The 24,017-nt window shown below is 50.2% G+C and overlaps 1 protein-coding gene across 1 annotated transcript in view; it reads left to right on the forward strand.

The window, feature by feature from the left end:
* The window catches only part of LOC141264608 (obscurin-like), an 870,641-nt gene that overhangs the window by 603,474 nt on the left and 243,150 nt on the right, over positions 1-24,017 (forward strand). Inside the window, exons 29-32 of the mRNA XM_073676886.1 lie at positions 11,366-11,426; positions 15,810-15,887; positions 19,199-19,371; positions 20,066-20,092. Coding sequence (XP_073532987.1) covers positions 11,366-11,426; positions 15,810-15,887; positions 19,199-19,371; positions 20,066-20,092 — 339 coding nt within the window. The remainder of the gene's footprint in view (positions 1-11,365; positions 11,427-15,809; positions 15,888-19,198; positions 19,372-20,065; positions 20,093-24,017) is intronic.

Below are 24,017 nucleotides of genomic sequence, written 5' to 3' on the forward strand. Positions count from 1 at the left end.
TGCGCGTCCTTGTCTGCGCGTCCTTATCTGCGCGTCCTTATTTGCACGTCCTTGCCTGCGTGTCTGGGCGTCCTTGTCTGCGTGACCTTGTCTGCGCGTCCTTGTCTGCGTGTCCTTGTCTGCTCGTCCTTGTTTGCACGTCCTTGTCTGCGTGTCCTTGTCTGCGCGTCCTTGTTTGCACGTCCTTGCCTGCGTGTCTGGGCGTCCTTGTCTACGTGACCTTGTCTGCGCGTCCTTGTCTGCGCGTCCTTGTCTGCGCGTCCTTGTTTGCACGTCCTTGTCTGCGTGTCCTTGTCTGCGCGTCCTTGTTTGCACGTCCTTGCCTGCGTGTCTGGGCGTCCTTGTCTGCGTGACCTTGTCTGCGCGTCCTTGTCTGCGCGTCCTTGTCTGCGCGTCCTTGTCTGCGTGTCCTTGTCTGTGCGTCCTTGTTTGCACGTCCTTGCCTGCGTGTCTGGGCGTCCTTGTCTGAGTGACCTTGTCTGCGCGTCCTTGTCTGCGCGTCCTTGTCTGCGCGTCCTTGTCTGCGCGTCCTTGTCTGCGTGTCCTTGTCTGCGCGTCCTTGTCTGCGCGTCCTTGTCTGCGCGTCCTTGTCTGCGCGTCCTTGTCTGCGTGTCCTTGTCTGCGCGTCCTTGTCTGCGCGTCCTTGTCTGCGCGTCCTTGTCTGCGCGTCCTTGTTTGCACGTCCTTGTCTGCGCGTCCTTGTCTGCGTGTCCTTGTCTGCGTGTCCTTGTCTGTGCGTGCTTGTCTGCACGTCCTTGTCTGCGTGTCCTTGTCTGCGCGTCCTTGTTTGCACATCCTTGTCTGCGTGTCCTTGTCTGCGCGTCCTTGTTCGCACGTCCTTGCCTGCGTGTCTGGGCGTCCTTGTCTGGGCATCCTTGTCTGCGCGTCCTTGTCTGCGCGTCCTTGTCTGCGCGTCCTTGTCTGCGCGTCCTTGTCTGCGCGTCCTTGTCTGCGTGTGCTTGTCTGCGTGTCCTTTTCTGCACGTGCTTGTCTGCGTGTCCTTGTCTGCGCGTGCTTGTCTGCGTGTCCTTGTCTGCGCGTGCTTGTCTGCGCGTCCTTGTCTGCGCGTCCTTGTCTGCGCGTGCTTGTCTGCGCGTGCTTGTCTGCGCGTGCTTGTCTGCGCGTCCTTGTCTGGGCGTCCTTGTCTGGGCGTCCTTGTCTGGGCGTCCTTGTCTGCGCGTCCTTGTCTGCGCGTCCTTGTCTGCGTGTGCTTTTCTGCGCGTGCATGTCTGCGCGTGCTTGTCTGGGCGTCCTTGTCTGTGCATGCTTGTCTGTGCGTGCTTGTCTGCGCGTGCTTGTCTGCGCATGCTTGTCTGTGCGTCTTTGTCTGCGCATGCTTGTCTGGACGTTCTTGTCTGGGCGTTCTTGTCTGTGCGTGCTTGTCTGAGCGTCCTTGTCTGCGTGTCCTTGTCTGCGCATGCTTGTCTGCATGTGCTTGTCTGCACGTCTTTGCGCGTGCTTGTCTGGGAGTCCTTGTCTGCGCGTGCTTGTCTGCGAGTCCTTGTCTGCGTGTGCTTGTCTGCGCGTGCTTGTCTGCGCGTGCTTGTCCTTCGAAACTAAAAAGACATTAATTCTCATTAAGGAGATGTATCCTTTACTGGAATAGTCTGGTGGTGTGTACTGTGTATGTGCGTCTGTGCATCCTTGTCTGCACGTCCTTGCCTGCGTGTCTGGGCGTCCTTTCCTGCGCGTCCTTGCCTGCGCGTCCTTGCTTGCGCTTCTGTGCGACCTTGTCTGCGCGTGCTTGTCTGCGCGTCCTTGCCTGCACATCCTTGCCTGCGCATCTTTGCCTGTGAGTCCTTGCCTGCGCTTCCTTGCCTGCACATTATGGAGATGTATCCTTTACTGGAATAGTGTGGTGGTGTGTACTGTGTATGTGCGTCAGTGCATTAGTGTCTGCGCGTCCTTGTCTGCGCGTCCTTGTCTGTGTATGTGTGTCAATGCATTAGTGTCTGCGCGTCCTTGTCTGTGCGTCCTTGTCTGCGCGTCCTTGTCTGCGCGTCCTTGTCTGTGCGTCCTTGTCTGTGTATGTGTGTCAGTGCATTAGTGTCTGCGCGTCCTTGTCTGCGCGTCCTTGTCTGCGCGTCCTTGTCTGTGTATGTGTGTCAGTGCATTAGTGTCTGCGCGTCCTTGTCTGCGCGTCCTTGTCTGTGTATGTGTGTCAGTGCATTAGTGTCTGCGCGTCCTTGTCTGCGCGTCCTTGCCTGCGTGTCTGTGCGTGGTTGTGTGCGTGTCCTTGTCTGCGTGTGCTTGTCTGCACGTCCTTGTCTGCGCGTCCTTGTCTGCACGTCCTTGTCTGCGCATCCTTGTCTGTGTATGTGTGTCAGTGCATTAGTGTCTTTGCGTCCTTGTATTCGTGTCCTTGTCTGCGCGTCCTTGTTTGTGTATGTGTGTCAGTGCGTAAGTGTCTGCGTGTGCTTGTCTGTGTATGTGTGTCAGTGCATTAGTGTCTGCGCGTCCTTGTCTGTGCGTCCTTGTCTGTGCGTCCTTGTCTGTGCGTCCTTGTCTGCGCGTCCTTGTCTGCGCGTCCTTGTCTGCGCGTCCTTGTCTGCGTGTCCTTGTCTTTGCGTCCTTGTCTGTGCGTCCTTGTCTGCGCGTCCTTGTCTGTGTATGTGTGTCAGTGCATTAGTGTCTGCGCGTCCTTGTCTGTGTATGTGTGTCAGTGCATTAGTGTCTGCGCGTCCTTGTCTGCATGTCTTGTCTGCGCGTCCTTGTCTGTGCGTCCTTGTCTGTGTATGTGTGTCAGTGCATTAGTGTCTGCGCGTCCTTGTCTGCGCGTCCTTGTCTGCGCGTCCTTGTCTGCGCGTCCTTGTCTGTGTATGTGTATCAGTGCATTAGTGTCTGCACGTCCTTGTCTGCACGTCCTTGTCTGCACGTCCTTGTCTGCACGTCCTTGTCTGCGCGTCCTCGTCTGTGTATGTGTGTCAGTGCATTAGTGTCTGCGCGTCATCGTCTGTGTATGTGTGTCAGTGCATTAGTGTCTGCGCGTCCTTGTCTGCGCGTACTTGTCTGCGCGTCCTTGTCTGTGTATGTGTATCAGTGCATTAGTGTCTGCGCGTCCTTGTCTGTGCGTCCTTGTCTGCGCGTCCTTGTCTGTGCGTCCTTGTCTGCGTGTCCTTGTCTGCGCGTCCTTGTCTGTGCGTCTACGCGTCCTTGTCTGTGCGTCTGTGCGTCCTTGTCTGTGCGTCCTTGTCTGCGTGTCCTTGTCTGCGCGTCCTTGTCTGTGTATGTGTGTCAGTGCATTAGTGTCTGCGCGTCCTTGTCTGCGCGTCCTTGTCTGCGCGTCCTTGTCTGCGCGTCCTTGTCTGTGCGTCCTTGTCTGCGCGTCCTTGTCTGTGTATGTGTGTCAGTGCATTAGTGTCTGCGCTTCCTTGTCTGTGCGTCCTTGTCTGCGCGTCCTTGTCTGTGTATGTGCGTCAGTGCATTAGTGTCTGCGCGTCCTTGTCTCTGTATGTGTGTCAGTGCATTAGTGTCTGCGCGTCCTTGTCTGCGCGTCCTTGTCTGCGCGTCCTTGTCTGTGCGTCCTTGTCTGTGCGTCCTTGTCTGCGCGTCCTTGCCTACGTGTCTGTGCGTGCTTGTGTGCGTGTCCTTGTCTGCGCGTGCTTGTCTGCGCGTCCTTGTCTGCGCGTGCTTGTCCTTCGAAACTAAAAAGACATTAATTCTCATTAAGGAGATGTATCCTTTACTGGAATAGTCTGGTGGTGTGTACTGTGTATGTGTGTATCTGCATCCTTGTCTGTGTATGTGTATCAGTGCATAAGTGTCTGCGTGTGCTTGTCTGCGCGTCCTTGTCTGCGCGTCCTTGTCTGTGCGTCCTTGTCTGTGCGTCCTTGTCTGTGCGTCCTTGTCTGCGCGTCCTTGCCTACGTGTCTGTGCGTGCTTGTGTGCGTGTCCTTGTCTGCGTGTCCTTGTCTGCACGTCCTTGTCTGCGCGTCCTTGTCTGCACGTCCTTGTCTGCGCATCCTTGTCTGTGTATGTGTGTCAGTGCATTAGTGTCTTTGCGTCCTTGTATTCGTGTCCTTGTCTGCGCGTCCTTGTTTGTGTATGTGTGTCAGTGCGTAAGTGTCTGCGTGTGCTTGTCTGTGTATGTGTGTCAGTGCATTAGTGTCTGCGCATCCTTGTCTGTGCGTCCTTGTCTGTGCGTCCTTGTCTGCGCGTCCTTGTCTGCATGTCTTGTCTGCGCGTCCTTGTCTGTGCGTCCTTGTCTGTGTATGTGTGTCAGTGCATTAGTGTCTGCGCGTCCTTGTCTGCGCGTCCTTGTCTGCGCGTCCTTGTCTGTGTATGTGTATCAGTGCATTAGTGTCTGCACGTCCTTGTCTGCACGTCCTTGTCTGCACGTCCTTGTCTGCACGTCCTTGTCTGCGCGTCCTCGTCTGTGTATGTGTGTCAGTGCATTAGTGTCTGCGCGTCATCGTCTGTGTATGTGTGTCAGTGCATTAGTGTCTGCGCGTCCTTGTCTGCGCGTACTTGTCTGCGCGTCCTTGTCTGTGTATGTGTATCAGTGCATTAGTGTCTGTGCGTCCTTGTCTGTGCGTCCTTGTCTGCGCGTCCTTGTCTGTGCGTCCTTGTCTGCGTGTCCTTGTCTGCGCGTCCTTGTCTGTGCGTCTACGCGTCCTTGTCTGTGCGTCTGTGCGTCCTTGTCTGTGCGTCCTTGTCTGTGCGTCCTTGTCTGCGTGTCCTTGTCTGCGCGTCCTTGTCTGTGTATGTGTGTCAGTGCATTAGTGTCTGCGCGTCCTTGTCTGCGCGTCCTTGTCTGCGCGTCCTTGTCTGCGCGTCCTTGTCTGTGCGTCCTTGTCTGTGCGTCCTTGTCTGCGCGTCCTTGTCTGTGTATGTGTGTCAGTGCATTAGTGTCTGCGCTTCCTTGTCTGTGCGTCCTTGTCTGCGCGTCCTTGTCTGTGTATGTGCGTCAGTGCATTAGTGTCTGCGCGTCCTTGTCTCTGTATGTGTGTCAGTGCATTAGTGTCTGCGCGTCCTTGTCTGTGCGTCCTTGTCTGTGCGTCCTTGTCTGTGCGTCCTTGTCTGTGCGTCCTTGTCTGCGCGTCCTTGTCTGCGCGTCCTTGCCTACGTGTCTGTGCGTGCTTGTGTGCGTGTCCTTGTCTGCGCGTGCTTGTCTGCGCGTCCTTGTCTGCGCGTGCTTGTCCTTCGAAACTAAAAAGACATTAATTCTCATTAAGGAGATGTATCCTTTACTGGAATAGTCTGGTGGTGTGTACTGTGTATGTGTGTATCTGCATCCTTGTCTGTGTATGTGTATCAGTGCATAAGTGTCTGCGTGTGCTTGTCTGCGCGTCCTTGTCTGCGCGTCCTTGTCTGTGCGTCCTTGTCTGTGCGTCCTTGTCTGTGCGTCCTTGTCTGCGCGTCCTTGCCTACGTGTCTGTGCGTGCTTGTGTGCGTGTCCTTGTCTGCGTGTCCTTGTCTGCACGTCCTTGTCTGCGCGTCCTTGTCTGCACGTCCTTGTCTGCGCATCCTTGTCTGTGTATGTGTGTCAGTGCATTAGTGTCTTTGCGTCCTTGTATTCGTGTCCTTGTCTGCGCGTCCTTGTTTGTGTATGTGTGTCAGTGCGTAAGTGTCTGCGTGTGCTTGTCTGTGTATGTGTGTCAGTGCATTAGTGTCTGCGCATCCTTGTCTGTGCGTCCTTGTCTGCGCGTCCTTGTCTGCGCGTCCTTGTCTGCGCGTCCTTGTCTGCGCGTCCTTGTCTTTGCGTCCTTGTCTGCGCGTCCTTGTCTGTGTATATGTGTCAGTGCATTAGTGTCTGCGCGTCCTTGTCTGTGTATGTGTGTCAGTGCATTAGTGTCTGCGCGTCCTTGTCTGCATGTCTTGTCTGTGCGTCCTTGTCTGCGCGTCCTTGTCTGTGTATGTGTGTCAGTGCATTAGTGTCTGCGCGTCCTTGTCTGCGCGTCCTTGTCTGTGCGTCCTTGTCTGCGCGTCCTTGTCTGTTTATGTGTCTCAGTGCATTAGTGTCTGCACAATCCTTGTCTGCGCGTCCTCGTCTGTGTATGTGTGTCAGTGCATTAGTGTCTGCGCGTCCTTGTCTGTGTATGTGTATCAGTGCATTAGTGTCTGCGCGTCCTTGTCTGCGCGTCCTTGTCTGTGTATCAGTGCATTAGTGTCTGCGCGTCCTTGTCTGTGTATGTGTGTCAGTGCATTAGTGTCTGCGCGTCCTCGTCTGTGTATGTGTGTCAGTGCATTAGTGTCTGCGCGTCCTTGTCTGTGTATGTGTGTCAGTGCATTAGTGTCTGCGCGTCCTTGTCTGTGTATGTGTGTCAGTGCATTAGTGTCTGCGCGTCCTCGTCTGTGTATGTGTGTCAGTGCATTAGTGTCTGCGCGTCCTTGTCTGTGTATGTGTGTCAGTGCATTAGTGTCTGCGCGTCCTCGTCTGTGTATGTGTGTCAGTGCATTAGTGTCTGCGCGTCCTCGTCTGTGTATGTGTGTCAGTGCATTAGTGTCTGCGCGTCCTTGTCTGTGTATGTGTGTCAGTGCATTAGTGTCTGCGCGTCCTTGTCTGTGTATGTGTGTCAGTGCATTAGTGTCTGCGCGTCCTCGTCTGTGTATGTGTGTCAGTGCATTAGTGTCTGCGCGTCCTCGTCTGTGTATGTGTGTCAGTGCATTAGTGTCTGCGCGTCCTCGTCTGTGTATGTGTGTCAGTGCATTAGTGTCTGCGCGTCCTTGTCTGTGTATGTGTGTCAGTGCATTAGTGTCTGCGCGTCCTTGTCTGTGTATGTGTGTCAGTGCATTAGTGTCTGCGCGTCCTCGTCTGTGTATGTGTGTCAGTGCATTAGTGTGTGCGCGTCCTTGTCTGTGTATGTGTGTCAGTGCATTAGTGTCTGCGCGTCCTCGTCTGTGTATGTGTGTCAGTGCATTAGTGTCTGCGCGTCCTCGTCTGTGTATGTGTGTCAGTGCATTAGTGTCTGCGCGTCCTTGTCTGAGTGTCCTTGTCTGCGCGTCCTTGTCTGTGTATGTGTATCAGTGCATTAGTGTCTGCGCGTCCTTGTCTGCGCATCTTTGTCTGTGTATGTGTGTCAGTGTATTAGTGTCTGCGCGTCCTCGTCTGTGTATGTGTGTCAGTGCATTAGTGTCTGCGCGTCCTCGTCTGTGTATGTGTGTCAGTGCATTAGTGTCTGCGCGTCCTTGTCTGTGTATGTGTGTCAGTGCATTAGTGTCTGCGCGTCCTTGTCTGTGTATGTGTGTCAGTGCATTAGTGTCTGCGCGTCCTCGTCTGTGTATGTGTGTCAGTGCATTAGTGTCTGCGCGTCCTCGTCTGTGTATGTGTGTCAGTGCATTAGTGTCTGCGCGTCCTCGTCTGTGTATGTGTGTCAGTGCATTAGTGTCTGCGCGTCCTTGTCTGTGTATGTGTGTCAGTGCATTAGTGTCTGCGCGTCCTTGTCTGTGTATGTGTGTCAGTGCATTAGTGTCTGCGCGTCCTCGTCTGTGTATGTGTGTCAGTGCATTAGTGTGTGCGCGTCCTTGTCTGTGTATGTGTGTCAGTGCATTAGTGTCTGCGCGTCCTCGTCTGTGTATGTGTGTCAGTGCATTAGTGTCTGCGCGTCCTCGTCTGTGTATGTGTGTCAGTGCATTAGTGTCTGCGCGTCCTTGTCTGAGTGTCCTTGTCTGCGCGTCCTTGTCTGTGTATGTGTATCAGTGCATTAGTGTCTGCGCGTCCTTGTCTGCGCATCTTTGTCTGTGTATGTGTGTCAGTGTATTAGTGTCTGCGCGTCCTCGTCTGTGTATGTGTGTCAGTGCATTAGTGTCTGCGCGTCCTCGTCTGTGTATGTGTGTCAGTGCATTAGTGTCTGCGCGTCCTTGTCTGTGTATGTGTGTCAGTGCATTAGTGTCTGCGCGTCCTTGTCTGTGTATGTGTGTCAGTGCATTAGTGTCTGCGCGTCCTCGTCTGTGTATGTGTGTCAGTGCATTAGTGTCTGCGCGTCCTTGTCTGTGTATGTGTGTCAGTGCATTAGTGTCTGCGCGTCCTCGTCTGTGTATGTGTGTCAGTGCATTAGTGTCTGCGCGTCCTCGTCTGTGTATGTGTGTCAGTGCATTAGTGTCTGCGCGTCCTTGTCTGAGTGTCCTTGTCTGCGCGTCCTTGTCTGTGTATGTGTATCAGTGCATTAGTGTCTGCGCGTCCTTGTCTGCGCATCTTTGTCTGTGTATGTGTGTCAGTGCATTAGTGTCTGCGCGTCCTCGTCTGTGTATGTGTGTCAGTGCATTAGTGTCTGCGCGTCCTCGTCTGTGTATGTGTGTCAGTGCATTAGTGTCTGCGCGTCCTTGTCTGTGTATGTGTGTCAGTGCATTAGTGTCTGCGCGTCCTCGTCTGTGTATGTGTGTCAGTGCATTAGTGTCTGCGCGTCCTCGTCTGTGTATATGTGTCAGTGCATTAGTGTCTGCGCGTCCTTGTCTGTGTATGTGTGTCAGTGCATTAGTGTCTGCGCGTCCTTGTCTGTGTATGTGTGTCAGTGCATTAGTGTCTGCGCGTCCTCGTCTGTGTATGTGTGTCAGTGCATTAGTGTCTGCGCGTCCTTGTCTGTGTATGTGTGTCAGTGCATTAGTGTCTGCGCATCCTCGTCTGTGTATGTGTGTCAGTGCATTAGTGTCTGCGCGTCCTCGTCTGTGTATGTGTCAGTGCATTAGTGTCTGCGCGTCCTTGTCTGAGTGTCCTTGTCTGCGCGTCCTTGTCTGTGTATGTGTATCAGTGCATTAGTGTCTGCGCGTCCTTGTCTGCGCATCTTTGTCTGTGTATGTGTGTCAGTGCATTAGTGTCTGCGCGTCCTCGTCTGTGTATGTGTGTCAGTGCATTAGTGTCTGCGCGTCCTCGTCTGTGTATGTGTGTCAGTGCATTAGTGTGTGCGCGTCCTTGTCTGTGTATGTGTGTCAGTGCATTAGTGTCTGTGCGTCCTCGTCTGTGTATGTGTGTCAGTGCATTAGTGTCTGCGCGTCCTCGTCTGTGTATGTGTGTCAGTGCATTAGTGTCTGCGCGTCCTTGTCTGTGTATGTGTGTCAGTGCATTAGTGTCTGCGCGTCCTTGTCTGTGTATGTGTGTCAGTGCATTAGTGTCTGCGCGTCCTCGTCTGTGTATGTGTGTCAGTGCATTAGTGTCTGCGCGTCCTTGTCTGTGTATGTGTGTCAGTGCATTAGTGTCTGCGCGTCCTCGTCTGTGTATGTGTGTCAGTGCATTAGTGTCTGCTCGTCCTCGTCTGTGTATGTGTGTCAGTGCATTAGTGTCTGCGCGTCCTTGTCTGAGTGTCCTTGTCTGCGCGTCCTTGTCTGTGTATGTGTATCAGTGCATTAGTGTCTGCGCGTCCTTGTCTGCGCATCTTTGTCTGTGTATGTGTGTCAGTGCATTAGTGTCTGCGCGTCCTCGTCTGTGTATGTGTGTCAGTGCATTAGTGTCTGCGCGTCCTCGTCTGTGTATGTGTGTCAGTGCATTAGTGTCTGCGCGTCCTTGTCTGTGTATGTGTGTCAGTGCATTAGTGTCTGCGCGTCCTCGTCTGTGTGTCAGTGCATTAGTGTCTGCGCGTCCTCGTCTGTGTATGTGTGTCAGTGCATTAGTGTCTGCGCGTCCTTGTCTGAGTGTCCTTGTCTGCGCGTCCTTGTCTGTGTATGTGTATCAGTGCATTAGTGTCTGCGCGTCCTTGTCTGCGCGTCTTTGTCTGTGTATGTGTGTCAGTGCATTAGTGTCTGCGCGTCCTCGTCTGTGTATGTGTGTCAGTGCATTAGTGTCTGCGCGTCCTTGTCTGCGCGTCCTTGTCTGCGCGTCCTCGTCTGTGTATGTGTGTCAGTGCATTAGTGTCTGCGCGTCCTTGTCTGCGCGTCCTTGTCTGTGTATGTGTGTCAGTGCATTAGTGTCTGCGCGTCCTCGTCTGTGTATGTGTGTCAATGCATTAGTGTCTGCGCGTCCTTGTCTGCGCGTCCTTGTCTGTGTCTCAGCGCATTAGTGTCTGTACATCTATTTCTGACCGTCTGTGCCTGTGCATCCGTGTGTGTGTCCTAACTCTGCGTCTGTGCCTGTGCGTCTGTTTGTGTCTGAGCGTCCGTGCATCTACTTTTTTCATCGGTGTCTGTGTGTCCGTGTCTGTAAGGCCTCCTTCACATGTCCTGATATTTCCTGTACTTGAAAAACTAGTACCGTAAATATCCAGTGTCCATGTGTCCGTGTTTTGCATTCTGGCAACTGTGTGCCTCATCAGTATTACATGTACCAGAGCCTGAGAAAACTCCCCACAGTTCGCACTGTTCCCTGACGCTGGGTGCTGAAGGCAGCTCATATAACTGTCCCCTGCTAGCGCTGAGATCAGTGCGAGCAAGGGACAATGTTGAGAGTTGTATTCAGCACCCACCGTGTTCACAGTGAACTGACTGAACTGCGCTGAACTCAGTGAGCTCAGCACAACACCATGAGTACACTCACGGTGAACTGCAGTGATCTAACTGAGGTCAACTCAGTTCATGTGCCCGCTCTCGCTGCAGCGGGTCATTCTCCTCTGCTCCTCAGCGTTTGCGCAGATGGATTACGGCGTGGGACTCTGGATTATTTCATCTTCAGACACGTGAGGGATATTGTTCTTTTTTATGTTTTGTTGTTTACAGGGGACAATGGCTCCATGGAATTAGGTATAATGATCTCAGCGCTAGCAAGGGACAATGATGTGAGCTGCCTTCAGCACCTGGTGCCGGGGATCAGCGTGAACTGTACCGCTGATTCCCAGGCCGGTATGTGTCACACTGATGGCACACGGATTTCATCCCTGTGTTATCAGTGTGCACGTGTGTGGGTCGTTGTGTGGTGAGCAAAAAATAGACATGTCTGTCATGTCTGTTTTTTGTGTTTGCCCACGGACACACAAGTGCACAGACCCATTCATTTGAATGTGTCTGCGTGTGTCAGTGTCTCCAGGATGTGTGAAAACTGTCACCACTCGTACCGGAAACACTGACATGTGAAGGGGGCCTGAGTCTGTGTCTGTCTCAGTGTCTTTACCTTGGTGTCTATGTGTTCTCGTCTCTGTTTCAGCGTCATGTGCATCCATGCGTCTACCTGTGCCTCGTTGTGTGCGCGTCGGTGTGTGCGCGTCATTGTGTGCTCGTCGGTGTGTGCGCGTCGGTGTGTGCGCGTCGTTGTGTGCGCATCGTTGTGTGCGCGTCGGTGTGTGCGCGTCATTGTGTGCTCGTCGGTGTGTGCGCGTCGGTGTGTGCGCGTCGTTGTGTGCGCATCGTTGTGTGCGCGTCGGTGTGCGCGCGTCGGTGTGTGCGCGTCGTTGTGTGCGCGTCGGTGTGTGCATCGGTGTGTGTGCGTCGTTGTGTGTGCAGCTTTATGTGTTGAGTGTCGGAGATCAATGTGAACACTTCTCATTGCCGACCTTAATGGTGTCAGATGTTGCGGGGAAGAACTGCTGGATCGACTCTTCCGGAATCACACGATCACTGAGAGGGAGGTAGGAGAACGTCCGTCCCATCCGCCATGTCTGCTCCCAACAGAAGCTACACGTCTGTGCTGCGTGCGGTCGCTCCTGGCATCTCCTCTTCCTTCTCCCTGTTTGGTGTCTCTGACACAAATGTGTTATCTGCATCATCACACCCCCAGCCCCCCACCCCCCCCGCTCCATCCTTCCCTTGCATACAGTGCTGGCAAAAGTATTGGCACCCCTGCAGTTCTGTCAGATAATACTCCGTTTCTTGCAATCACAAATTCTTTGGTATTATTCTCTTCATTTAATTTGCTTGCAAGGAAAAAACACAAAAGAGAATGAAGCAAAAATCAAATCATTGATCATTTCACACAAAACTCCAAAAAAGGGCCGGACAAAAGTATTGGCACCCTCAGCCTAATACTTGGTTGCACAACCCTTAGCCAAAATAACTGTGAACAACCGCTTCCGGTAACCATCAATGAGTTTCTTACAATGCTCTGCTGGAATTGTAGACCATTCTTCTTTGGCAAACTTCTCCAGGTCCCTGATATTTGAAGGGTGCCTTCTCCAAACTGCCATTTTGAGATCTCTCCACAGGTGTTCTATGGGATTCAGGTCTGGACTAATTGCTGGCCACCTTAGAAGTCTCCAGTGCTTTCTCTCAAACCATTTTATAGAGCTTTTGGAAGTGTGTTTTGGGTCATTGTCCTGCTGGAAGACCCATGACCTCTGAGGGAGACCCAGCTTTCTCACACTGGGCCCTACATTATGCTGTAAAATTTGTTGGTAGTCTTCAGACTTCATAATGCCATGCACACGGTCAAGCAGTCCAGTGCCAGAGGCAGCAAAGCAACCCCAAAACATCAGGGAACCTCCGCCATGTTTGACTGTAGGGACCGTGTTCTTTTCTTTGAAGGCCTCTTTTTTTTTCCTGTACACTCTATGTTGATGCTTTTTCCCATCTACTTTTGTCTCATCTGACCAGAGAACATTCTTCCAAAACGTTTTAGGCTTTCTCAGGTAAGTTTTGGCAAACTCCAGCCTGGCTTTTTTATGTCTCGGGGTAAGAAGCGGGGTCTTCCTGGGTATCCTACCATACAGTCCCTTTTCATTCAGACGCTGACGGATAGTACTGGTTGACACTGTTGTAGCCTCGGACTGCAGGGCAGCTTGAACTTGTTTGGATGTTAGTCGAGGTTCTTTATCCACCATCCGCACAATCTTGCGTTGAAATCTCTCGTCAGGTTTTCTTTTCCGTCCACATCTAGGGAGGTTAGCCACAGTGCCATGGGCTTTACACTTCTTGATGACACTGCGCACGGAAGACACAGGAACAATCAGGTCTTTGGAGATGGACTTGTAGCCTTGAGATTGCTCATGCTTCCTCACAATTTGGTTTCTCAAGTCCTCAGACAGTTCTTTGAGCATGGAGAAAAGAAAGAAGACCAATGTGGTCACACAAGGACACAGGACAGAGGTTGAGTCAACTTTAATCCATGTTAACTGCCTGCAAGTGTGATTTAGTTATTGCCAACACCTGTTAGGTGCCACAGGTAAGTTACAGGTGCTGTTAATTACACCAATTACAGAAGCATCACAGGATTTTTCAAACAGTGCCAATACTTTTGTCCACCCCCTTTTTTAGGTTTGGTGTGGAATTATATCCAATTTGGCTTTAGAACAATTATTTTTGTATTTTTTCATTGAAGACAAATTAAATGAAGAGAATAAGACCAAAGAATTTGTGATTGCAATCATTTTCAGGAAGAAACTGAGTATCATCTGACAGAACTGCAGGGGTGCCAATACTTTTGGCCAGCACTGTAGCACAGCAGCCCTGAGAGCAGCTGCAGCATCATCTCCCTCCTATCCCCTCCTGACTCCCTACTATTTACATGTTTTATTCCAGGGGAATAGTTGGTAACTGAGCAGATTTGTGATTGTATAAAGAGATCCTGCACCTTCTGGAAGAGGATCTGCAACAGGTTGTGGAGAGGGGGGCGTCCACAGGGAGGGGATCTGCAACAGGCTGCAGGGAGGCGGCAGCTACATGGAGGGGGATCTGCAACAGGCTGTGGGGAAAGAGCAGCCGCAGAGAGGGGATCTGCAACAGGCTGTGGGGAAAGAGCAGCCGCAGAGAGGGGATCTGCAACAGGCTGTGGGGAAAGAGCAGCCGCAGAGAGGGGATCTGCAACAGGCTGTGGGGAAAGAGCAGCCGCAGAGAGGGGATCTGCAACAGGCTGTGGGGAAAGAGCAGCCGCAGAGAGGGGATCTGCAACAGGCTGTGGGGAAAGAGCAGCCGCAGAGAGGGGATCTGCAACAGGCTGTGGGGAAAGAGCAGCCGCAGAGAGGGGATCTGCAACAGGCTGTGGGGAAAGAGCAACCGCAGAGAGGCGATCTGCAACAGGCTGTGGGGAAAGAGCAGCCGCAGAGAGGGGATCTGCAACAGGCTGTGGGGGAGGGGGCGGCCTCAGGGAAGGGATCTGCAACAGGCTGCGGGGAGAGGGTGGCCGCATGGAGGGGATCTGCAACAGGCTGCGGGGAGAGGGTGGCCGCATGGAGGGGATCTGCAACAGGCTGTGGGGAGGGGATCTGCAACAGACTGGGAATGGGGAGGCCACAGGGAGGGGATCTGCAACAGGCGGCGGGAAAGGGGCGGCCGCAGGGAGGGGATATGCAACAGGCTGCGGGGAAGGGGTGGCCGCAGTATGAGCCCCCACACAATCTCCCATATACAGTATGAGCCCCCACACAGCCCCTTATATAGTGTGAGTTCCCACATTATCCCTATATACTGTATGAGCCCTTACATAGTCCACAATATACAGTATGAGCCCCCATACATAGTCACCTTGCTCGCGTTCCCTCGGCACTCTGCTCCGGTCTTTGCAGTGTGCACTGATGCTCCGCACAGCAGATGCAGTGATGTCAGCTACGTCACACACACTGAATGGTGGAAGGAGCTGGCGTCCCCTCCTTGACTGCTATTTGTATCCTGAGGATACAGATAGGGGTGACATCTGGCTGTAGGGTGCAGCCCTTGGGCCATTGTCTTCAGCTGTCTTGGTCCACAGGCCGCACCTTGCCCAGGTCTGTCCTGTTACTTTCTTACATATTCAGGTTTCTGGACTCTTCATCTTCTGGACAGACGTCACTGGAGATGTTCAGTAATAAATTATCAACAGAAATCAAATTACATGTGACACTGAGTCACTTCTCATGGACAAGCGGTGAGTTGGGATAGTCAAGGTGTCCGAGGTCAAAAGCCAGGAGTGTACATCATAAACAGAGGGAAGAGACAAAGGCGTAGTCAGGTAACGGTCCAAGGTCAAAATACCAGTAAGAGAGCAGATCAGAACAAAGGGGTTAAATAGACGGAGGGTCAGAACGAGGTCCAAGGTCAGGCAACGAGACATCAACAAGCAGAACACAAGTCACAGAGAGACAAACCATACAAAAGCTGAATGTACGTCTGGCAGAGGTCTGGGACTGACAGCCCAGCTAGGTAACCGAGCAATCACTGGGGACAATGACCACCTGGAGACAGCCCAGCACCTCCCAGTCTCAGATGGGACGGCCGAGCTGTCAATGAAAACACTGACAGCTCAGCACTCCCCAGTACCAGACTGGACACTGAGCCGTCAATCAGAGTACTGACAGCTCCAGCATGCCGCTGCACCAGACGGGACACTGAGCCATCAATCAAAGTACTGACAGCTTCAGTGCGCCCCTGCACCAGACTGGACACTGCTGAACCATCAATCAAATTACTGACAGATCAGCACGCCCCTGCACCAGACTGGACACTGCTGAACCATCAATCTAATTACTGACAGATCAGCACGCCCCTGCACCAGACTGGACACTGCTGAACCATCAGTCAAATTACTGACAGATCAGCACGCCCCTGCACCAGACTGGACACTGCTGAACCATCAATCAAATTACTGACAGATCAGCACGCCCCTGCACCAGACTGGACACTGCTGAACCATCAATCTAATTACTGACAGATCAGCACGCCCCTGCACCAGACTGGACACTGCTGAGCGGTCAATCAAAGTACTGACAGCTTCAGCACGCCCCTGCACCAGATTGGACACTGAGCCGTCAATCAAAGTACTGACAGCTTCAGCACGCCCCTGCACCAGACTGGACACTGCTGAGCGGTCAATCAAAGTACTGACAGCTTCAGCACGCCCCTGCACCAGATTGGACACTGAGCCGTCAATCAAAGTACTGACAGCTTCAGCACGCCCCTGCACCAGACTGGACACTGCTGAGCCGTCAGTAACTGCATCCCAGACACACTGAGGGGTGGAATCGTGACAGCACCTAATAATTCTGCACACGGTGTGTGATATCCGTGACTTCTAACCATGGAGTATCTGATCAATGTTTCTACAGGTGAAGATTTACATCCGGCAGCTGCTCGAGGCCGTCGCTTATCTACATGACAAGAACATTCTGCACTTGGACGTCAAGGTGGGTGCTGCAGAGTATTACACCACCCTGGGTTGAGGGATTATAATGGCAGATGACGATATATGTCAGAGGAAAATTAAAATCCACAAGACATCTCACAACAGGGGACATTCACCCACTCCCCTCACTCCTCACACAGAACACTAGGGACAAAGAGCTGACACTTTGGACATATGGGGAAGAGGAAGCCAGTTATATAGCTGGTTGAGAAAAAGTAATTAAAACTAATTAAGGTAGGAAGAGCTGACCATTCAAGCCCCCTTTGAAATAGATGACCACCTGCAGAGTACAGGTAATTAAACAGGAAAGGTCTTTCTGGGAAAGCAGATATCAAAAGGAGAAGTGTGCTTTCCCAGGCACGGAGCTTCTATTCACACAGCACAGATGGTAGCTAGTCCATCTCAAGGGTCCAGATAGGAATATTGGGGTTTGTATCCATCCAATACTTATGAGATATAGACTTTCATCATCGTAGTGAATGGACAGACGTGATGCAGTAACCCCCATCCCTATAGGGCCGCTAGAATCCCTCAAATTGAATAACAGTCTGATAAATGGTTTGAGCCAAGTCATATATGGTGTCTATCTAAAGATAAAGTCACGATAGAAGATATGACGTTAATATCTCATGCCTGAGACCTTCAGAGATGAAGATATCTTGTGAGTTAGGGATTTCATAAAATCCTGAAGGGCTGAGAACATCCCGCACATCTGCCCCACATGAGGTCATCAAGGGGAGGTGTGGGGGCGCAACTTAGGAGCTAATTAAAAGCCATTGTCAATTATGATCTGTGTTCAATGCCGGAAGATACATAGCGGTGCAGGCTTGACCCACGTTTCACCTGAGGTTTCTCAATTCGAGTGCTTCCCTTCGCTAAGCTCTGAGCCATTTCTGTGACCGGTGTGTAGTAAGTTTCTTTTGTTAGTTCTTTTTATTTTATGTAACTGTATATATCGTATTGTTTTGTCTCCCTTTGTAAAATCTTTTGTATATTTTTTTAATAAACACTGCCTATCTTAGACTCATGAAATTGCAGGGGCAAAGATAGCCGACAGTCAGAGTAACAGAGAGCCTGATGCCAAACCCCTCTCCCCCCATTACTTTGAGTGCCAAGTTACTTTCTTTATATTACATAGGGGCTGGATGCCCTACTTGTGCACCAAGAACAATTAGCTGCATGAGTGCCGTCTATTACTTGATGTGACATTAATTGGTGGCAGCGGTGGGATTCTGTATGATCCCCCCCCCCGGTGTCGCCCTGGCAATGAGTTTCCCAATAACCGGCCTGGTAGTGGAAAAAGTTGCAGTCTCCTCCGTTAATTGCATAATTGTCCTGAAGATAGGGGGCAGCAGAGGGTTGTTTGTGACAAAAAAAGGTAACAGCGGGTGGATCTGCGCGATCGCCCTGAACGTGATCTTTGACAATATACAGTACAGACCAAAAGTTTGGACACACCTTCTCATTTAAAGATTTTTCTTTATTTTCTTGACTATGAAAATTGTACATTCACACTGAAGGCATCAAAACTGTGAATTACCACATGTGGAATTATATACTTACCAAAAAAGTGTGAAACCACTGAAAATATGTCTTATATTCTAGGTTCTTCACAGTAGCCACCTTTTGCTTTGATGACTGCTTTGCACACTCTTGGCATTCTCTTGATGAGCTTCAAGAGGTAGTCACCGGAAATGGTCTTCCAGCAATCTTGAAGGAGTTCCCAGAGATGCTTAGCACTTGTTGGCCCTTTTGCCTTCACTCTGCGGTCCAGCTCACCCCAAACCATCTCGATTGGGTTCAGGTCGGGTGACTGTGGAGGCCAGGTCATCTGGCGTAGCCCCCCATCACTCTCCTTCTTGGTCAAATAGCCCTTACACAGCCTGGAGGTGTTTGGGGTCATTGTCCTGTTGAAAAATAAATGATGGTCCAACTAAACGCAAACCAGATGGAATAGCATGCCGCTGCAAGATGCTGTGGTAGCCATGCTGGTTCAGTATGCCTTCAATTTTGAATAAATCCCCAACAGTGTCACCAGCAATGCCCCCCCACACCATCACACCTCCTCCTCCATGCTTCACGGTGGGAACCAGGCATGTAGAGTCCATCCGTTCACCTTTTCTGCGTCGCACAAAGACACGGTGGTTGGAACCAAAGATCTCAAATTTGGACTCATCAGACCAAAGCACAGATTTCCACTGGTCTAATGTCCATTCCTTGTGTTCTTTAGCCCAAACAAGTCTCTTCTGCTTGTTGCCTGTCCTTAGCAGTGGTTTCCTAGCAGCTATTTTACCATGAAGGCCTGCTGCACAAAGTCTCCTCTTAACAGTTGTTGAAGAGATGTGTCTGCTGCTAGAACTCTGTGTGGCATTGACCTGGTCTCTAATCTGAGCTGCTATTAACCTGCGATTTCTGAGGCTGGTGACTCGGATAAACTTATCCTCAGAAGCAGAGGTGACTCTTGGTCTTCCTTTCCTGGGGCGGTCCTCATATGAGCCAGTTTCTTTGTAGCGCTTAATGGTTTTTGCAACTGCACTTGGGGACACTTTCAAAGTTTGCCCAATTTTTCGCACTGACTGACCTTCATTTCTTAAAGTACTGATGGCCACTCGTTTTTCTTTACTTAGCTGCTTTTTTCTTGCCATAATACAAATTCTAACAGTCTATTCAGTAGGACTATCAGCTGTGTATCCACCAGACTTCTGCACAACACAACTGATGGTCCCAACCCCATTTATAAGGCAATAAATCCCACTTATTAAACCTGACAGGGCACACCTGTGAAGTGAAAACCATTTCCGGTGACTACCTCTTGAAGCTCATCAAGAGAATGCCAAGAGTGTGCAAAGCAGTCATCAAAGCAAAAGGTGGCTACTTTGAAGAACCTAGAATATAAGACATATTTTCAGTTGTTTCACCCTTTTTTGTTAAGTATATAATTCCACATGTGGTAATTCATAGTTTTGATGCCTTCAGTGTGAATGTACAATTTTCATAGTCATGAAAATACAGAAAAATCTTTAAATGAGAAGGTGTGTCCAAACTTTTGGTCTGTACTGTATATCATGGTTTTGGACTTTATATAATTACTCTGTGTAATATCCATGATTGCTGCTCGCAGGGCGGTGTCAGAAATACACAGGGGGCATTCAAAGGGGGATGGGGACTGACCACTTCCTGCCGCGTGCGCTGCCTCCTTCAGGTTGCCTCTGGTGACACATCAATGAACGAAACATTGCACATTGCCAATCACTCACAAAGGGCAGGGTGGCGTCTATACACAGCAGCTGATGCTCATTACTGTCTCTGCAGCCGTCAAACATTCTGCTGGTTCACGCAGATCGGGATGATATCAAACTCTGCGACTTTGGATTTGCTCAGAAGATAAATCCGTCTGAATTTCAGTACAGCAGATATGGATCTCCAGAGTTTGTGGCGCCAGAAATCGCTTCTCAGGCTCCAGTGTGTAAAGCCTCTGATATCTGGTGACTATACTGATATATCATCAATAACTTTTCTGATATTAGATAGATAACCCTGTGTGATATCAGTGATATCTGATAGATGGCGTGTGTGATATCAATGACATATGATAGTTGACGTGTGATATATGACGTGTGATATGTGATAGATGATGTGTTTGATATAATTGATGTGTATGATAATAGGGATATGTGATAGTGTGTGATATCATTGATTTCTGATAATGTGTGATACGTGATAGGTGATATCAGTGATATGTGATAGATATTGTGTGTGATATCACTGATATGTGATAGATAACATGTGTGATATCAGTGATATGTGATAGATAATGTGTGTGACATCAGTGATTTGTGATAGATAATGTGTGTGATATCAGTGATATGTGATAGATAACATGTGTGATATCAGTGATATGTGATAGATAATGTGTGTGATATCAGTGATATGTGATAGATAATGTGTGTGACATCAGTGATATGTGATAGATAATGTGTGTGATATCAGTGATATGTGATAGATAATGTGTGTGACATCAGTGATATGTGATAGATAACATGTGTGATATCAGTGATATGTGATAGATAACATGTGTGATATCAGTGATTCTGATAATGTGTGATAGACAATGTGTGATTTGTGTGTGATATTCCTGATATGTGATACTGGACTGAACTGGTGTCATTACTTTTCCAGGCCGGTGGGAGTGATCTGCTACTTGTGGTGAGTACACTCTCATCAGAATATTGGGTAGTTAATAGGCTGATACTGACCACTGCTGTGATTAGGAGATTTCGTGTCTAAAGTAGTTGTCAGTTCCCTTCCCCCACACATGTGTAGAAGGAGCTTTAATTCTGAATAGAATAAAGACAATCATCTGATTTAAACAGACAAAACTGTGAAAGTAGCCGATACAGGTACAAGGAAGTTCCTCAAAGATGGAAAAAAGGCTGATCATGTGTTATACTCTAGTCACATCCAGAGCTGCAATAAGGATCCTTCAAAAAGGAGGCACTTACTGATGTCTGGGTGGTGCATTCCTCTGAATTTCTCTGCCGATGGTTAGCGCTGAATTTACCCCAGGTGGACGCTATCATGTCTCTTCTCTATTTTGCACAGTCTGGTCAGCGCCTCTTTGCCTCCTTTCGCTGGTCATTCACTTTCTCACCTCTTCTCTATTTTGCACAGTCTGGTCAGCGCCTCTTTGCCTCCTCTCACTGGTCATTCACTTTCTTGCCTCTTCTCTATTTTGCACAGTCTGGTCAGCACCTCTTTGCCTCCTTTCGCTGGTCATTCACTTTCTCACCTCTTCTCTATTTTGCACAGTCTGGTCAGCGCCTCTTTGCCTCCTTTCTCTGGTCATTCACTTTCTCACCTCTTCTCTATTTTGCACAGTCTGGTCAGCGCCTCTTTGCCTCCTTTCTCTGGTCGATCACTTTCTCACCTCTTCTCTATTTTGCACAGTCTGGTCAGCGCCTCTTTGCCTCCTTTCTCTGGTCGATCACTTTCTCACCTCTTCTCTATTTTGCACAGTCTGGTCAGCGCCTCTTTGCCTCCTTTCTCTGGTCATTCACTTTCTCACCTCTTCTCTATTTTGCACAGTCTGGTCAGTGCCTCTTTGCCTCCTTTCTCTGGTCATTCACTTTCTCACCTCTTCTCTATTTTGCACAGTCTGGTCAGCGCCTCTTTGCCTCCTTTCTCTGGTCATTCACTTTCTCACCTCTTCTCTATTTTGCACAGTCTGGTCAGCGCCTCTTTGCCTCCTTTCTCTGGTCGATCACTTTCTCACCTCTTCTCTATTTTGCACAGTCTGGTCAGCGCCTCTTTGCCTCCTTTCTCTGGTCGATCACTTTCTCACCTCTTCTCTATTTTGCACAGTCTGGTCAGCGCCTCTTTGCCTCCTTTCTCTGGTCATTCACTTTCTCACCTCTTCTCTATTTTGCACAGTCTGGTCAGCGCCTCTTTGCCTCCTTTCTCTGGTCGATCACTTTCTCACCTCTTCTCTATTTTGCACAGTCTGGTCAGCGCCTCTTTGCCTCCTTTCGCTGGTCACTCACTTTCTTGCCTCTTCTCTATTTTGCACAGTCTGGTCAGCGCCTCTTTACCTCCTTTCTCTGGTCACTCACTTTCTTGCCTCTTCTCTATTTTGCACAGTCTGGTCAGCGCCTCTTTGCCTCCTTTCTCTGGTCATTCACTTTCTCACCTCTTCTCTATTTTGCACAGTCTGGTCAGCGCCTCTTTGCCTCCTCTCTCTGGTCACTCACTTTCTCACCTCTTCTCTATTTTGCACAGTCTGGTCAGCGCCTCTTTGCCTCCTTTCGCTGGTCATTCACTTTCTCACCTCTTCTCTATTTTGCACAGTCTGGTCAGCGCCTCTTTGCCTCCTCTCTCTGGTCACTCACTTTCTCACCTCTTCTCTATTTTGCACAGTCTGGTCAGTGCCTCTTTGCCTCCTTTCGCTGGTCATTCACTTTCTCACCTCTTCTCTATTTTGCACAGTCTGGTCAGCGCCTCTTTGCCTCCTTTCGCTGGTCATTCACTTTCTCACCTCTTCTCTATTTTGCACAGTCTGGTCAGTGCCTCTTTGCCTCCTTTCGCTGGTCATTCACTTTCTTGCCTCTTCTCTATTTTGCACAGTCTGGTCAGCGCCTCTTTGCCTCCTTTCGCTGGTCATTCACTTTCTCACCTCTTCTCTATTTTCCACAGTCTGGTCAGTGCCTCTTTGCCTCCTTTCGCTGGTCACTCACTTTCTCACCTCTTCTCTATTTTGCACAGTCTGGTCAGTGCCTCTTTGCCTCCTTTCGCTGGTCATTCACTTTCTCACCTCTTCTCTATTTTGCACAGTCTAGTCAGTGCCTCTTTTCCTTCTCTCTCTGGTCATTCACTTTCTCACCTCTTCTCTATTTTGCACAGTCTGGTCAGCGCCTCTTTGCCTCCTCTCACTGGTCATTCACTTTCTTGCCTCTTCTCTATTTTGCACAGTCTGGTCAGCGCCTCTTTGCCTCCTTTCGCTGGTCATTCACTTTCTCACCTCTTCTCTATTTTGCACAGTCTGGTCAGCGCCTCTTTGCCTCCTCTCACTGGTCATTCACTTTCTTGCCTCTTCTCTATTTTGCACAGTCTGGTCAGCGCCTCTTTGCCTCCTTTCGCTGGTCATTCACTTTCTCACCTCTTCTCTATTTTGCACAGTCTGGTCAGCGCCTCTTTGCCTCCTCTCACTGGTCATTCACTTTCTCACCTCTTCTCTATTTTGGACAGTCTGGTCAGTGCCTCTTTGCCTCCTTTCGCTGGTCATTCACTTTCTCACCTCTTCTCTATTTTGCACAGTCTGGTCAGTGCCTCTTTGCCTCCTTTCGCTGGTCATTCACTTTCTCACCTCTTCTCTATTTTGCACAGTCTGGTCAGCGCCTCTTTGCCTCCTTTCGCTGGTCGATCACTTTCTTGCCTCTTCTCTATTTTGCACAGTCTGGTCAGCACCTCTTTGCCTCCTTTCGCTGGTCATTCACTTTCTCACCTCTTCTCTATTTTGCACAGTCTGGTCAGCGCCTCTTTGCCTCCTTTCTCTGGTCATTCACTTTCTCACCTCTTCTCTATTTTGCACAGTCTGGTCAGCGCCTCTTTGTCTCCTTTCGCTGGTCATTCACTTTCTCACCTCTTCTCTATTTTGCACAGTCTGGTCAGTGCCTCTTTGCCTCCTTTCTCTGGTCATTCACTTTCTCACCTCTTCTCTATTTTGCACAGTCTGGTCAGCGCCTCTTTGCCTCCTTTCGCTGGTCATTCACTTTCTCACCTCTTCTCTATTTTGCACAGTCTGGTCAGCGCCTCTTTGCCTCCTTTCGCTGGTCATTCACTTTCTCACCTCTTCTCTATTTTGCACAGTCTAGTCAGCGCCTCTTTGCCTCCTTTCGCTGGTCATTCACTTTCTCACCTCTTCTCTATTTTGCACAGTCTGGTCAGCGCCTCTTTGCCTCCTTTCGCTGGTCATTCACTTTCTCACCTCTTCTCTATTTTGCACAGTCTGGTCAGCGCCTCTTTGCCTCCTTTCGCTGGTCATTCACTTTCTCACCTCTTCTCTATTTTGCACAGTCTTGTCAGCGCCTCTTTGCCTCCTTTCGCTGGTCATTCACTTTCTCACCTCTTCTCTATTTTGCACAGTCTGGTCAGCGCCTCTTTTCCTTCTCTCTCTGGTCATTCACTTTCTCACCTCTTCTCTATTTTGCACAGTCTGGTCAGTGCCTCTTTGCCTCCTTTCACTGGTCATTCACTTTCTCACCTCTTCTCTATTTTGCACAGTCTGGTCAGCGCCTCTTTGCCTCCTTTCGCTGGTCATTCACTTTCTCACCTCTTCTCTATTTTGCACAGTCTGGTCAGCGCCTCTTTGCCTCCTCTCACTGGTCATTCACTTTCTTGCCTCTTCTCTATTTTGCACAGTCTGGTCAGCGCCTCTTTGCCTCCTTTCGCTGGTCATTCACTTTCTCACCTCTTCTCTATTTTGCACAGTCTGGTCAGCGCCTCTTTGCCTCCTTTCGCTGGTCATTCACTTTCTCACCTCTTCTCTATTTTGCACAGTCTGGTCAGTGCCTCTTTGCCTCCTCTCACTGGTCATTCACTTTCTTGCCTCTTCTCTATTTTGCACAGTCTGGTCAGC

Source organism: Phyllobates terribilis, unplaced genomic scaffold, assembly GCF_046119375.1.
Source record: "Phyllobates terribilis strain yellow unplaced genomic scaffold, ASM4611937v1 Scaffold_4__5_contigs__length_816908805, whole genome shotgun sequence".
Lineage (NCBI taxonomy): Eukaryota > Metazoa > Chordata > Amphibia > Anura > Dendrobatidae > Phyllobates > Phyllobates terribilis.